Source organism: Hirundo rustica, chromosome 6, assembly GCF_015227805.2.
Source record: "Hirundo rustica isolate bHirRus1 chromosome 6, bHirRus1.pri.v3, whole genome shotgun sequence".
Taxonomy (NCBI): domain Eukaryota; kingdom Metazoa; phylum Chordata; class Aves; order Passeriformes; family Hirundinidae; genus Hirundo; species Hirundo rustica.
The window spans coordinates 45,721,909-45,737,793 of NC_053455.1; the positions used below are offsets into that span (position 1 = coordinate 45,721,909).

The following is a 15,885-nucleotide window of genomic DNA, read 5'->3' on the forward strand; positions in this document are numbered from 1 at the left end:
CTCCAGGAAATTTCCCAGTCACTTTGCAGGCTATTTCCTCCTTGTTTTCCTGGGAAATGTCTTTGTTGCTTTCTAGAGTCCTCCATTCCTCTGCTTAGAGGATTCTCCCCTCTGCTTAGAGGATCTCCATTGCATTCCTGGGAAATTTCCCCATGACTGTTACTCCCTGCTGCGAGGAAAGCTCACGTCTTTAAAACAATTGGACGGGTGAAGCGCTGCGCGTTGACGTCTTTGCCACGGGTCCCGTGTCTCCGGTGCCTTTGGGCAGCGGCTTTGCTGCAGAGCCCGGACAGCTCGGCTCCTGACACAGACACGGGGCTCCAGGGCCCGAGTTTCGGAGCTCTGGGGTGAAAGGGCAGGGCCAAGGGGGGAAGATGTGCTGGGCAGTTCGGGAAGGCGGTGCCTTGCTCCTGCCTCGGCCAAGGGGGAGAGGAAGAGGGCTGCGTGTGGCCGGGAGTTCAGGATAAAAGGAGGGTGCCCCCGCTGGAGCCTGGGGAGGGAGAACCCTGCAAGCTGTGTGCCCTGGTGGGCTCTCTCCCTTTATTTGAGTTGCACGGCTCCTCTGTCTCCTTTTTGGATACAAACCTTTGGCATTTGTGGAATTTACCTGTTAATTGGGGACTTGTCTGGGATCCTTCCACTGTCTGGGTCCAGAATGCGGCAGGAGGAGCCTCACCCTGTTTTGGTGACCAGCTCCCTTCAGCGCTGGCCAGCACGAGGAGGTTGATTGGGTACCCAAGACTGTCCAGGAGACAGATAAGAGGCACACCAGGGGGGTTTGTGAAGAGTTCATGGGAAAGGACCACTGGACATGGATGCCTAGAAGGGGCGGGAAGGGAAAGTCAAGAAGGGTCTTGGCAAATTCCACCGGTGAGAGTGAGCACAACTTTGGGGAGTAAAACACAGCAGGATGCCCAGGGTGGGCAGCAAAGGAAAGCTGAGAAAGGGTCTTGGCTAGAGGGATGATGATCCCAAAATACCTTTGAAGGGTCCTTTGGGAGAATGTTGAGATGGTTTGCACTCATTCTCTCAGTGGTAGTCAAGGACGTGGATGCCCAGAGGGGACATTAAGATGCACCAAGAAAGGGTCTTGGCAACCCGCATCCCCAAGCAGGCAATATGGTGTTGGTTTGGGAAAGGTTGAAGGGAGTGGTGAAATATGGTCAAGGCAAATAGCAGCGTGATGCTAATGTGATAAGATAAGAAGAGTAAGGTCTGGGATGTTCTCTGCCTTATCTTCAAATCTGCAGTGTAATACAGGGCCAGCTGCTTCCCGGAGAGGGAAAACGGGGAGGAATTATTCCTACACCCTCACCCCTCCCCGGGCCGTTATGAAGGCAGAGTGGAGAATTTGGGTTCGTCCACTTGCTATTCAGGACTTAAGGGTGTTTCTACATGGTGAGGAGTGCTGAGGCCAGATGAGAGAGTACAGGAATGGCAGCATGGGCTGGGCCCTGTGGGGAGGTGCAGGACCTCAATTCACACAGAATTTGCAGGATGGCCAGGGTCTCAGGCCCAGCCAGCACAGGTTTAGGAGGGGTAGGTCATGTTTGACCAACCTGATCTTTTATGACCAGGTGACTCACCTGGTGGATGCAGGAAGGGCTGTGGATGTTGTGTATTTGGATTCAGCAAGACTTTTGACACTGTCTCCCACAGCACACTCCTGGATAAGCTGGCAGCCCGTGGCTTGGACAGGAGCACTCTGTGCTGGGTTAGGAACCGGCTGGATGGCCGGGCCCAGAGAGTGGTGCTGAACGGTGCTGCATCCAGCTGGGGCCAGTCACCAGTGGTGTCCCTCAGGGGTCTGTGCTGGGGCCAGCTCTGTTCAATATTTTAATTGATGATGGGGATGAGCGTATTGAGTCTTTCATTAGTAAATTTGTGGATGACACTAAGCTGGGAGCGTATGTCGACCTGTTGGAAGGTAGGAGGGCTCTGCAGAGAGATCTGGACCAGTTGGACGGATGGGCAGAGTCTAACAAGATGAGGTTTAACAAGTCCAAGTGCCAAGTCCTGCCCTTTGGCCACAATAACCCCCTGCAGCGTTATAGGCTGGGGACAGTGTGGCTGCAGGAAAGGGACCTGGGGGTGCTGGTGCCAGCAGCTGAACGTGAGCCAGCAGTGTGCCCAGGTGGCCAAGAGGGCCAATGGCATCCTGGCCTGGATCAGGAATGGTGTGGCCAGCAGGAGCACGGAGGTGACTCTTCCCCTGTACTCAGCACTGGTGAGGCCACACCTTGAGTGCTGTGTCCAGGTCTGGGCCCCTCAGTTTGGGAAGGACGTTGGGACGCTTGAGCGTGTCCAGAGGAGGCAACGAGGCTGGGGAGGGGCTTGGGACAGAAGACCTGTGAGGAACGACTGAGGGAGCTGGGGTTGCTCAGCCTGGAGAAAAGGAGACTCAGAGGTGACCTTACCATTCTCTACAACTCCCTGAAGGGTGGTTTTAGACAGCTGGGGGTTGGTCTCTTTCTCCAGGCAGCAACTGACAGAACGAGAGGAAGCAGGCTCAGGCTGCACCAAGGGAAATAAAGGTTGGACATTAGGAAAAAGTTTTCCACAGAAAGAGTGGTAAAGTACTGGAACAGTCTGCCCAGGGAGGTGGTGGAGTCACCATCCCTGGATGTGTTTAAAAAAAAGACTGGATGTGGCACTCGATGCCATGATCTGGTTGAGGTGTTAGGGCATGGGTTGGACTCGATGTTCTTGAAGATCTCTTCCCATCTACACATTCTGTGATTCTGTGAGTGAGACAAGGCCGTGGGGCAGCCGGGGCTCAGCTCTGGGCAGTGCCACCCCTGTGGGCAGGGGCTGCAGTGGCCCCCGGTGCCCGAGGCTGCGGGACCTTTTGTCCACCTGCCCATCCCTGTGGCACTGTGGGCTGTGCTGCCCGCTGAGCTGTGCCAGCACCTGGTGATTTACAGAGCTTGCGGTGCTGCGGGAGTGGCACGGGGGCCCAGACGGGTGTGCCGGGGGTGTTTGGACACTGTGGCTGGGGGGAGAGGCTTTGGTGGGCAGTGTAAGGACAGCGACTGGCCTTGGTGTACGGTGTAAGAGACAATGTGTCACCAAAGCCAGGCCTGATACAAGGAGGGATTTTGTTTGTCATCGTGGAGGCAAGTGATTTTGTAAAGAATTTGGCTGCTGTGGGAGGGTAAGACCCCAGAGGCAGCAGAAGCAGGGACTGGAGAGGAGGCTGAGTGGGTATCATGGGTTGGCACAATTTTGTTTTCTAGATATAGAGAAATGTGAAATGTTTTCCCCTGCCCTGACCGTAGCGTGGGTTGGGGGGGAGGACAAGGCCCTATCAAAAAGCAGGCTGGGATATTGGCAGCTAAGTTACCAATGAGAAATGTCAGCGCGACTTTGGAAGGAACATTTAAAACTGATCTGCTGCTGACCGCCGGCTCTCTCGCTTTAGGATCAGCAGTGGGGTAACATCGGGGGAAGCACGCGGCCTCGGGCCGGGCCCTGCTGCCCTTTGGGTGCCCGGGCCGGGCCTGGCCGGGCTCTGGGGGCCGCTGCCCGCACAGGGAGCGCCGGGGCCGGCTGAGCCCTTTCCCTTGCTGCGGGCAGGGGAGGGGGCAGCTGCAGCTGGGCAGCGCGGGGCCGTGTGCTCAGACCGCGGCACAAGGGGCCAAAACACGGCCCAGCCTCATCACCGCTGGCAGCGGAGAGAGCAAGCTGCAGCTGCGTAACAGCTCTGAGCCGGACCGCCCTGGATGAGACCGAGGGGTGGAAAAAAGGACATTTACCGGCTTCCTCCATCAGCACGGCCTTGCATTTTTTTCTCCAGCCCTGCAGCCCGACGCGTGCACCTGGCCTTTGCAAGCCCGGGCGGATTTAACCCTTTCTTAGCAACGCGGAACTTTTAAAGCACAATTCTTCCTTGAGAGAAAGAAGAAAGAAAAAACCAGAGGGTACATGGAACAGACACTGCATGAAGTCAGTTAGATGAGAAGTGAAAGAACTAATAATATTGGAATAGGATTGAAGAAGTGGACATTTTTAACCAGATTTTCTAAGGTAAATTATGAAGAAATGAACTGTTCTTTGCAGCATCTTAGTGTTATTTGGGTAGAATGCTATTCTAATCAAAATTAAGGACTGATGTAATAGAGATTTATTTGGGAACTTTGAAACCCCCGCTCCTGGGTCAAAAGGAGGTCTCAGCCTTTTGAGACAAAGATAATTTTAGATCAGAAGAAGTGTTTGTAAATAGTACCCCAGATGCACTGAGAAGCTCTGCGGATAGAACATCACAGTCTGCGAAAACTCCGGGCGGCAGCAGATGTGTGACATTGAGAGCACTGGACTATTTTGTCTTGTAGCACACATCTTCATGAAAAGATCTTAGAAGGACTCTTCTCCTAAAGTAATGAGTAGCTACGTCTAAGTGGTGAAACTGACTGAAAATCCTAAATTGTGTCTTTCCATAAGAATGTTAATAGTTTGTAAGAGGAAAGAAGTGTGTTTTAAGGTATCATTCTGTTTTAGTTTAAGTTTTTCTTGTTTCTCAACTTTTTTTTTCTTTTCTCAGTCTTTTAATATATGTTAATAAAACTATTTTTGTTCATTTTTAAGCTTAAGCCTGCTTTGTTTGTTTTTCTCTTAATCTCTCTGTCCCACAAAAATATTAACACTAAAACCCCTACATTAATTGGTGTTTCCACCTGGTTTTATTAAATTAAAACCATTACAGTGGGCCCTTCCAGGAATTGTTTAGAAAGGCATCTCAGGCATATAAAAGATATAAAAGATGTGAAAGAAGGGATGAAGAAAAGGTAAAGGTACAGGCAAGGATAATGGCAGAGCTTTTACAACCCCCAATGGAAAAAAGTGCAGGAAGCCCCAGGACCAAAGGGAAGGAGATGCTCACCAGGACAGCAATTGGGAAGGAGTCAGCGTGCCATTTGTAAAACAGAACATTAGAAATGGATTGTTAAGGGTGTCAGGATCTGCTGTTCTACCGGGGGCTCATGACACCTCAGCCTTTGCTGAACCAGGAAGTGTTTCCTAGTAGACACGGGAACTTCTTTGGCTGATTTGGATTTTATGCCAAAGGGGGAATGATTGTTCAAATGTTCTTTTAATAAGTGGGAAAGATGAGCAGGTGCACTTTATTCAACCACTAATGGAGAATGTGTGTGTGGATGCGAATTACCTCTTGTGAGTGTGATCTTCATGGCTGCCTTTGCCCATTCCATTCAAACACATTGTGCAGGGGTGGGAGAGGCCAGGAAGAACAAGACATGAACAGTAAGTTGGCTTGTGACCACTGAGCTGTTTTGTACTTTGTGTAACAATATTCATCACTTCTGGGTTTTTTTTAAACTCAGTTTAAGACTCTGTACTGACTGTGTGCGGCACAATTGAAGGGCTGCCATGAGCCAGGCGAGCTCTCTGGCTTGCTCAGATCCTGCTGCTGAGGAGCCAACTCCTCGAGAAGATGATGAATGGAGGGACCAGGCAGGGGAAGGAAGCTGGGGGAGAGTCTGCTTCACATCCCTGCCGCTGCCAGCCTGGTTATGATGAGCTGATGTGGGGTGCTGCGGGCTGCTCCCTCCTGAGAGCTGAGGGTGCAGAACCGCAGGGGTTACTTGAGGTGATTCGGAGTCCCTGGTAGCGGTTATCTGAAATAATTTTGGATTACTTAAAGTCATTGAGTACCTGGTAGGAGATACTTTGGATCACTTGGGTTTACCTGAGGTCATTGAGTGCCTGGTAGGGATTACTCAAGGTCCTTGAGCCCCTGGTAGAGGTTACTTGAGGTATTTGAGGTTACTTGAGGTCATTGATGCCCTGGTAAGGGTTACTTGAGGTCACTGAGTGCCTGGTAGGGGTTATGTGAGGTTTTTTGTGTTGAGCAGGAAGCCCAGTTAACACACAGATGCTGCCTTTGGGCTTTGCTGTCTGTAACATCCAGCCAGGCCTGCAGAGACAGCAGCCAGGACAGCTGGACATGGATGCACCCATCACACTCCTGTCAAGGTCTCTACAGCCCCAGAGACTTGGACTTCTAAGCTGGAAGGAAAGGATGGGAGACCTCTTTTGCTATCCACCAATTCCTCCTTTGCATTCTGGGAAATTTCCTCTCTCGGAAATATCACTTACTTTCTTTAACAATGTCACTTCTGCTTTTCAGGAATTTCCCAGGTATTTGTGGCAATTTCCTCCTTTCTTTCATGGAATCCCCCTCCTTTTATTTCTAGGCTATCCCCCCTACAGCCTTGTAGGAATTTCCCCCATTGCTTTCTAGAAATTCCCTGAATATTTTCCCCTTTGCTTTCAAGGACTTGCTCCTAGTCCTCACATGGAAATTCCTACATTGCCTTACAGAAAATTTCCCCTTTGTTGTCTAGGTTGTTCAGCTCCCCAGGATGGTTTCCTTTTGTGTTCCAGGAATTCCCCTGTCAGTTGCCAGGTACTGACATGGACAAGGTAAGACTGGAAAGGACCCAGGGTGGGTGGAGGACTCTCTGCCAGAGGACCAGGTGGGAAGAACAAGGAGTGGTGCTGGCTGCCAGCTCCTGCCCCAGGGACAAGCAGCACCTGCGGGGAGGGGAGCAGAGGCGTGTTTATTTACTTTCATTCCTCAATGCTGCAATCAATGCAGGTCAGTTTCAGTTAATAGGTGATTAATTAAATTGATGGGATTACTTCCGTTTTAAACTTTATTTTTTTTTTTTTTTCTTTTTGGAAGCAGGACTCTGCCTGACTGGACAGGGGGCTACCTGTCCTGAATAGCCACAGCTGTTGTCCCCTGCCACCTCCCCAGGTCCTGCTGCCTCAGGGACATGTCCAGGAAGCTAAAAATCAGTCTCATCTAGGTCACCAGCTCCTGCACAGTGGAAGAAGAGATGGAGATTTCAGGAGGAAGAGTCAGTTTTACAAAGAAGTTTTTAAAAGTCTCAAAGTCGGACACGGAGAGCTTTCCTTGAATCTCAGCCCTTAATTGCACCAAATTTTCCCCCAAACTTAACCCCACCATATAAATCTGCACCCCGTGCACATCCCTGCAGCCACAAGTCGGCCAGTTTCAGGGGACAATCCTGGCAGAAAGAAGGGCAAGCTGTAACCCCACAAGTTTTATCAGCAAGGTCTCTTTTGTGGACCCTTCCTGTAAATCAAAAAGCAGCAAGGAATGGGGCATCTTAAAGAAAAAAATAAAATAAACCTTTTTCTTTTAATCCACCCAAGGGAAATCCAGAGCAAGAGCAGCATCGCAGCACAACACACAGCACAGACATCTATCATTGCCTTTGCACAGATTCCTTCCCAGATACACGGAGAAATCATTAAGAATAAAGAAAAAAACCCAAAAATTATTCACATATGCAAAGTGACAAGTAACAAATCAGCCACAGAACAGTTTTTTCAAAGAGAAAAAGGATTCATCAAGGAAGAAGGCCCTCAACATACAGGTTTCACGAAAACCTAACCAAAGAATGGTGAAACAGAGGCCGTTTTCTTTTAAACGTTATAAACAAGGATATTTTTAAAGTTAATTTAAATACACATTCAAAACACAAACACCAAGCAGGCGCCTGGAGAATAAAGCAAAAAAAAGGAATGAAAAGTGAATTCAACCAGTTTAATTTCAACACCAAAGTTGGGTGGATCGCATCATATGGAATAAATAACGGAGAAGATCACACTGGGTTGGGAGATCTCACACTCAAGATCATTTTAACTAGAATTAATTACACAGCCCAAGAGAGTACTGAATGAGGAATTCCTCTGACAAGTGATATCAGCTGGGGCAGTGTCCCTTTGACAGAGCAGGCTGTAGGTGTGGATTTGCCCCTGCCACAGATCCGCACCCCAGGAGCAAACAGGATGTTCTTGTGATGCAGGGGACTCACCCCCTCAAGTGATGGACACACAAACAGCTCCTTGCTCAGAGAATGCAAATCCTCTGCCTCTTCCACACCCGCTGGCTCCAGTCACACCCAAGGCAAACATCAGAACACAACCAGACCTTGTGTTCTCACTGGCAGGGTGGGCCCACAGGGGCAGCATTTCTACTGTGGCTCCATGAGTTTGGGCAGCACCAGAACTGGAGCCAGGGCTTCCTTCCTGGGGTCAGGCTGGGAAAAAATCAGATCAGCTGATCTACACCTGCAGCCACAGCTTTATCACCCCGGGGTGGGCAGGCTGAAGGAATGTTAAGTGGCTTCTTGTTTGGTTTTCCCTCCCCACAATTCCCTCCTTGAATTAAAAAAAAAAAAAACAAAAAACCCAAACAAAAGAAAGAACCAAAATAGAACTAAAGAAAATCCCCACAAAACAAAACAACAAAACAAAAACAAAACAAAAACAACCCCCCCATAAAAACGAACAAAGGAAAGAAATAAGGAAAAAAACCCAAAAACATAACAACAAAAACCCACCCCCCACCTCCCCAAAAGACACAAAAAAACCAACAAAAAACACCCCAAAACAAAAATAACTTGATCCCAAGTTCCTCTCCCTTCCACGCCTGTACCCAAGCAGGGAAGCAGCTTTGGACATTCATGTGATCCCACACACATGTTCCCTACAGAGCAGATACCTTATCTCTGCACCTCACCAAGATGTGCCTGTGACACCTAGTTAGGAGGGACATCCCTTTGCTTTAAAACAAAAATAATTACAAAATCAATAGGAACAATCAGAATTCATTGAAGTCCATCTAGTTTTTAAAAAGGGAAAAGGGAGGACTGAAGGTTTCCAGGCCAAGGAACTTGCCAGACCCAGCATTCCCCCACCCGTGCCTCCAGCAGCAATGAGATAAGCCCCCGTTGTGCAGCATGCACTCTTGACCCGAGGTCAGCAGACCAAGGAGGTGCTGAGGGGGGACACAGCTGCCCCTCCAGCTCCTCCTCGGACAGCTGGCAGCTCCAGAAAGAAAGAGAAACCGAGGTGGATGAGGGTTGAAATTATTTCTTTCCCATTCCTCCTCCTCCCCAAGACTGAGAGGAGACTTCTGGGTCTGCAAGCCCAGACTGTGCTTACCAATGTCCTTAAGAATGACAATTTAAAACCAAAAAACGGGCAATTAAAAAGAGAGGGAGATGCATAATTAAGTATTGTCCGTGGAAGGAGCGGGAGGGGGCGGGTTCCAGACGGCAGCGGAGAAGGGGCTCCCTCCCTCCCCCCGTGTGCCCATCTGGGCACCAGGTCCCTTCGCGTCCCCGCCGAACCCTTTGTGCTGTTGCTCTGACATCGACCGACACGGATGGCGAACACGGGGATGAATCCAGCGCTGCGGAGGGCGGGAGGGCACACGCAGCCACGCCGGGGCTAGGCCCGGTGCTTGGGGAGCATGTCCAGCAGGAACTCCGCGATGCCGACGAAGTAGACGACTTGCGCGATGCCGAAGAGAGGGGCAATGACCAGGGCTCGGCAGTAGGCCCCTTTGAAGAAGGCCGTGGGCCCTTCCCTCTGCCAGATCTTCCTGGGGACAAATGGCACAGACGGGTGAGCGTCCATCCCACCCCTCCACCAGCCAGGAGGGCCCCTGGCCACGCCCTGCCTTTCTGCCTCCCTCCAGAGACTAAACCCAGGCAAGCGCTGTTGCGTGGCATGGCCTCCGCAGCAAATCGCCCATCGCTGCCCAAGTGCTCTGCCAAGTGGCCGTGCAGAAACTTGCCACGTCCCCACATCCGGCTAGACACAGGAGCGGCTGCCTGTGTCTGCAAGTACGCCTCAGACAACCCCATGCTTGAAACACGAGGTGCCCCTGCTCAAAAGCTCCACCCTCAGCACGGGACAGAGCCAGACAGCAACAGATTCTGGCTACCACAGAAACACAAAAGTAGAAAAAGTCCCTTTGTGTTTTGAAGCAACCAGACCATAGTTTAGCAAAGGTTCAGAGGATAATGCAGCTGGGGACAGCCCACTCTGGCAGTGCTCCTGCAGACATTGTGCAGAGCAGTCCCAGGAGGGATATCAGACTCAATACTGTAGGACTGTCCAACAGCGGGGCCTTGGGAGAGACTACCACAGCACTGCCTCCCTTTGCAGAAATAAAATCTCGGTGTTATGACTACTGGGGTTTGGACAGACATATTTAAATGTAAGTGCTATGTTTTTCTTGCTCAATATGGGAAGAAGTTCTCTTTTATAAAACTGCATATATACATCTGCTCATATATCTATATATATCTCCAGATAGACAGACAGATAGCATAGGTTCAGAGGGAACATGAAGCACAGTGGCTGGCAGCAGGCAGCAGCAGCTGCCAAACCCCTGATGAGGTGCCTCTGTCATGAGGAGTCTTACTTGGTGCAGTCCAGGATCCCCGAGTAGGTGTCCTCATTCACTCCTCTCTGCAAGGACTGCAGCCGTGTTTTGATCACTGGCGAGGAAAAGAGGGGAGACACTGGGGTGAGGTGAGCACTGGGGGCATAGCAGGCAACAGCCACCCTGAGAGTAATGCCTTTAAAATGTTCAAAACAAAACTACCAAGAATACAGCAGGGAAAACAAACCCATTCCTTAACAAATGGATAAAAGAAATACAAAGCCACCCAAAACCCAACTCCTCCCACTGTGATAGAGGTTTCAAAAGCTGACTTAAGCTTTAAACTTTCCATATTCAGATATCTCTCTGCAAAGTGGATATTTTCAAATGCTCATTTCTTTCAGGAAGATGTATCTAAAATACACAATTCTGCTCCTACAGAGCAGAATTTCTTTACACCTTGGAGCACGTGCAGTGTTGGAGAGAGAGCAGTTACTTTCTGGTGGTTTTCACAGGAGAGAAACTAAGGTGGTATTTAAAGCAGATGCTGTGGAGCAGGAGAAGAAGCCACAGATCTGAGGCTCCCCCTGTTTGTCCCAGACCATATAGTTGTAAGTGGTCTGCATATTACCACTCCACATGGAAATGTGCTTTTCCTGCCACGAATAACTGAAATGAATGACACCCTCTTCCTGACATACCTAATAAGTACTGCAAACATCTGTGTAAGCCGTGGCCAAAGTTGTCGCTCGGCTGAACTCACACCATCAGAGCTGGAGGCAGCAGAGCTGTCCCTTTGTGGGCTCACGCTGCAAAAAGGCTGGCACGGCCACTCTCCCCTCACCTGGCCCAGCCTGGGCCTCTGACTCCTGTCACTTGGTACCAGGCCACCACCACAGGCTACTCAGGACTCACCATCACAAGGATTGACGGCCACTGCAGCCGTACTGCCGGCCACACATCCAGAGAGGAAGGACACGTAGAACGGAGCCTTGACATTGGGGTCCTTCTGGCCCAGCTTGTTCAGGTTTGCAAACAGCGGGAAGTAAACAATGGAGAATGGGACATCCCTGCAGTGGGGCAGGAACAAAAGGAAGCGAGAACAAGGATGAGCAAGGTCAGCACGGAACACCAACAAATCGAGCAAAAGAAGAGCTGCAAGCATCACACACTGGCAGCACAGCCATGAGTGCAAAGCAGATATCCTGCCTCTGTGATTGCAAAGCAGACAGGAGCTGAAACTCGGTGGGGAAAAAGTGACTGCACAAAGGACAACAGCCCATGGGAGGCATGCAGCCCTGCAGGGTCAATGGGCTCCCCCTTTTTTCAACACTCAAAGTTGAAAAAAGATACCAAAGACACCAGCACATTCAGGGGGCAACTGTTTTGACCACTTTTGTTAACTACGAGAGGTTCCATCCTGCCCTCCATCCCCCTGAGTGAGTGCTGCTCTAGTTCTACCTTTGTTAAAGCTAGAGGAGAGTCACACTGTGAAAGCCCAGGCAGAGTGTCAGAGCAGGCACCGCAGTGCATCCAGCGTGTTCTGTGGGCCAGCTCCCATTGCACACTCTGGGGTCTCAGGCTGACGGTTTTACTTTGCCAGCTCCCAGGGACTTCTGTACAGTGTGAAAACGCAGACCATGGGCCAGACAAAAACCTTTCAGAGAAAGCAGCGGAATTAAATCTTCCGGGAACAAAAAGATACCCTCCCTCATTTCTCCGACCTTCCCTTCTTTAATGTACAAAACCCGTGCACGGAAACAGAACCAAACCCAGCCCACAGCCGCTGAAGCCAGCACCTTCCTTGCGGGCTCACCCTGGGATGGGCGCTGCCTTAGGTCCAAGGCTGGGAACGCCCTCGCCCTGCGCTCAGCCCAGGCCATCCTACCTTAGCAGCGTGGCTCCCAGGCCCTTGTAGAGTCCGGCGATGCCTTTGCTCCGCAGCAGCTCCCTGGTTATCTGGGTGGCCGTGGGGCGACTTTCCACCGCTGGCTCGGCCGCCGCCGCCGCGGGGGAGGAGGAGATGTGGGCCTGTGCCGCCATCAGCTTCTTCTGTGCCGCTGGGGAGCAGAGCGCCAGCACCGGTCTGCAGCGTGCCCAGAGCACCTGCTGCCGCGGGACAGCGGCACCTCCGCGGCAACGCGGCGTGCAAAGGCCAGGCAGGCGCCCTGCAAGCTTCCCCCCACTCTGCCCATCTCCCTCAGCCTGCTCCAGTCTCTGACAGCGCTGCCACACCACAAGGCTGTCGGCTGCGCGCTCCCACCAGCAGGAGCATCCTGTCACGCACCATTCTCTGCAGTGCAGAGAACGGGAGCTGCTGTGAGCAGGCAGGGACAGTCCCTGCTTCCAGGGGTGTCCCTGAGCTGCCGGTGTAACAAACGAGACGTTCATAAACCAGACAGCTTCCCAAGTTCTGCTCTTTGCCTCCCTCCCCTGAAAGCAATCATTAACCTGGGGAGTTTCTCAGTCACATTTATAAACACATTCCGGCTTCACTTTTCCGACTGATGCACTTCGGCCCTTTGGCCAGAAGATGGAGAGCACCTCAATCTGTAAGCAATCCCCGGCACACCACAGCTCTCCTGCCTCACAGAGAACAGGCTGTTCACAGCATCGAAAACCTCTCCTGAACCCTCAAACCATGGCTTAAATCCTTCCAACATTTTAAAATAATACGCACAAAGAGGATAAGGTCTGCAGTAAAACCAGTGAAGAGAGAAAAGGAAAAGTAAATCTGTTATTATTCAGGAACGCCACATCAGATGAGAGATTAAAGGACAAATTGGCCCAATTTCCAGGAAGGCCCATAAACGTGGTATCTAACAGCGTCATGCAGGGCTCCTGGGAAGCGAGGCCATAGCCCAGACTGACCTCTGGAAGAGACTAAGGAAAGAGCAAGCAGCTCTTTCTTTCCCCCAGAATCTCCATGCCAGACTCTGGTCTCCGTTCCCACCAGAAGCACTCTACAGTGTTTCAGCCAAAAGGCTCACGTTCCCTCCTGCCTCTGCCTGCCAGCTCACACCCACAGTCCCAAGAGCCTGATCCCAAACCTCGTTCAAATCCAGTGCACCGGGAGAATTTTATTTACTGTTTCAACCAAGAGAACTGCTGTTTTTGTCAGAGAGAAAAAAAGTGTACAAGGGGAGACAAGTCATTTGGAAATAACACAGCCCCTTGGGAAGCAGTTAGGGAGGTGCTACAGGGAGGTAGAAGAGAGAAAAAACAGACGTCAGAAAACATGAAGACGGAGGAAACAGCACAGGAAAGGCACTGGAGGATGCTAATACCTTCTTGGGCGCACCAAGTCTGAATCACTCACAAGCTGACCACCCAAGCATCTCTCCTGCCTCTCCATCCACCAACAGCATTTGCTGTTTCGCTTGCCAAGCCTATTGCTTTGAGGAAAAACCCCCCACCTTTTGTAACTGCAAGGGCCTCTGCAAAGCCAGCTGAGCAAAGTGTAGGGGGAAGTAAACTGAAAAGAGGAGGAGAAACTTCTGCTACATCTGCGGTATCTCTGACGTGGGAGAGCAGGGGGAGGGAAAAGGGTTTTCTCCACTCATCCTCTCAGCTCTGCCTTGAAAGCCCAGTCCCAGCTCTGTCCCCTCTCCCTGCTCAGGGCACAAGAAAGAAAAGTGCACGTACCAATGCGTCCTGCGTCCTGCAGCTGGATTTTGAGCATCTCCATGGGAGTGGTGACGATCACCTGGCAGGTACCCGCGCCACAGCCCGCCAGCATCTCCCTCAGCAGCGTCAGCTTTTTCCTGCGCCAAGAGAGGAAGAGTCCATCAGAGGAGACGGCCTGGAATAACACCTGGGCAGCCGGGTACAAGGCTGAGGGCACATCTCTGACCCTGGGGGTTACAGGAAAGGCAGCCAGGGGGGCAGCAGAACCTGCTAGGCCTGACAGTTCAGCGCAGCCCAGGGTTGGCATCCCTGCCAGCACCACCTGTCCTGGAGAATAGACTCATTTTTGTCCACAGAACATTCAGAAAAGCCACGAGCCCTGTCAGAACAGACCCAGACAGGAGCACACAATCCCCTCCATCCACAGCCAGAGCGCTGCAGCTGTCTTCCAGCCTGGTGGTGCCCCTGGTCAGGTCACAGCTTTTAGAAAGGGTTATCAATTCAGAGGGCAGCAGAGGACCTGAGCATTAAGAGTGATAAGCAGCTTTCCTCCTGCCAGTTTAGTCCTTTAAAAATTGTCAACAAACACAGACCACTGGACAAGGAGCAAGGAGGGAAAGTATTCCACTTGCTTCTTTGGAGTTCTCTGAGAAAAGCAAAGTAAATAAACAGTGAATATAAATCAGGGAGGCAGTTCCTCTGAGGTTAGGAGCTGCTTCATCTTACCAGGCTTTCCAAACCTGAACTAATAGCCATTTGCACTAAACTGGTCCTCCCTGAGAGACAAGGGATGGGATGGACCTCTAGCAATGAAGATTTGTCCATTCTCTGCACTACAGAGCACCGATTATCAGCAACATGTTCTCACCCAGTAAAATGCAGCATTTCATCGTTTCCTCCATTCCAAAACTATGAAAGAGCCCAGCAAAAACTACAAAGAGGAATTTAGGGTGCAAAACCTCATAAAGTTTCAATTTTCAGAAAGTGATGTGATTTTGCCCTGTAAAAAACCCTCACACCTTGGCACCAGAAAACACTGACTTGATTAAAAAGTACATCTGACCTGCTTTTTTCTAAAATGGTTTAAAAAAGCAGCATGTACAAATCACACAGCCAGAGAGAAACAGCCTCCTCTTCTTTCTGTTTTAAATGCAAGTCCTATTTTTACCTCCCCCAGCCCTGCTCTACAGCAATACCTCATCTTAACCTGCTCAAGGCACACTCCCACACCGTGGCAGAAGCAGTCCCACAGTGATATTCCCCATGCCCTTGCACAGCCCAGGGGTTTCACAAGCACACACAGAGCACAGCTGTGGGCCAGCAAAGCAGTTTCAATGCCAACCCTACAGGAAAGGGAGGGCAGATGCACTGTAATCCTGCTGGCCCACCACGTAAGCTGGGCCCATTTCTCCACCTCTCATCTTCTCCAGACAGGATATGAGCGCAGGGGATTAGAGGCACAGAGCCACAACAGAGATTACCAGCATCTAAATATAGAGCTCTCCTATGAGGCTGAAAGAAGGAATATTTCAGTCTCCTCTTTCCAAATTTCCCCACCGATGAGCTGCAAAGAGCGATCCCCCCAACGGAGTCACCCACACGGGTGCTGAAGTGTGCACAGCAAGCTTTCCTGGAGGTATGGGGGGAACTAGAGTGTGCAAATCTAGAGGTTCCCACTGCTGCTGCCACTTGGAAGTGGCCACCTTGTGCCTTCTGGGTGGCCTGAGCACGGCACCAGTCTCTTGAGCGGCACGATGAGTTTCAGTCAGCAGCAAGGCTGCACAACCCCCAGCCTGGCTGTGGGAAAAAGCAACCCACCCAAAGGAGCTGCCTGCCAGAATCTCTTTGGCACAGCAGAGCACCTCCCACTTCAGCAAGTGCCCTGGAGCATCCCTGGAGTACAAATCTTCTGCTTTTCACCCAGGGCAACTGCTTTGATAACCAGCTCACAAGATCAGGAAGATTTGGCCTACATATTCATCTTGGACCACTGTCCCAGCCAACTGAAGTCAGCCTTGACTTGACTGAAC

At 50.9% G+C, this 15,885-nt stretch overlaps 1 protein-coding gene across 5 annotated transcripts in view; it reads right to left on the bottom strand.

The window, feature by feature from the left end:
• Window positions 1–7,139: 7,139 nt before the first annotated feature.
• Window positions 7,140–15,885, bottom strand: part of SLC25A22 (solute carrier family 25 member 22) — a 51,878-nt gene continuing 43,132 nt past the window's right edge. For all 5 annotated transcript variants that reach the window (XM_040067804.2, XM_040067805.2, XM_040067806.2 and 2 more), the window contains exons 6-10: window positions 13,874–13,992; window positions 12,117–12,288; window positions 11,144–11,298; window positions 10,268–10,343; window positions 7,140–9,439 (exon numbers count right to left, since the gene is read on the bottom strand). In XM_040067804.2, the coding sequence (XP_039923738.1) occupies window positions 9,286–9,439; window positions 10,268–10,343; window positions 11,144–11,298; window positions 12,117–12,288; window positions 13,874–13,992 (676 nt within the window). In that variant the 3' untranslated portion in view covers window positions 7,140–9,285. The remainder of the gene's footprint in view (window positions 9,440–10,267; window positions 10,344–11,143; window positions 11,299–12,116; window positions 12,289–13,873; window positions 13,993–15,885) is intronic.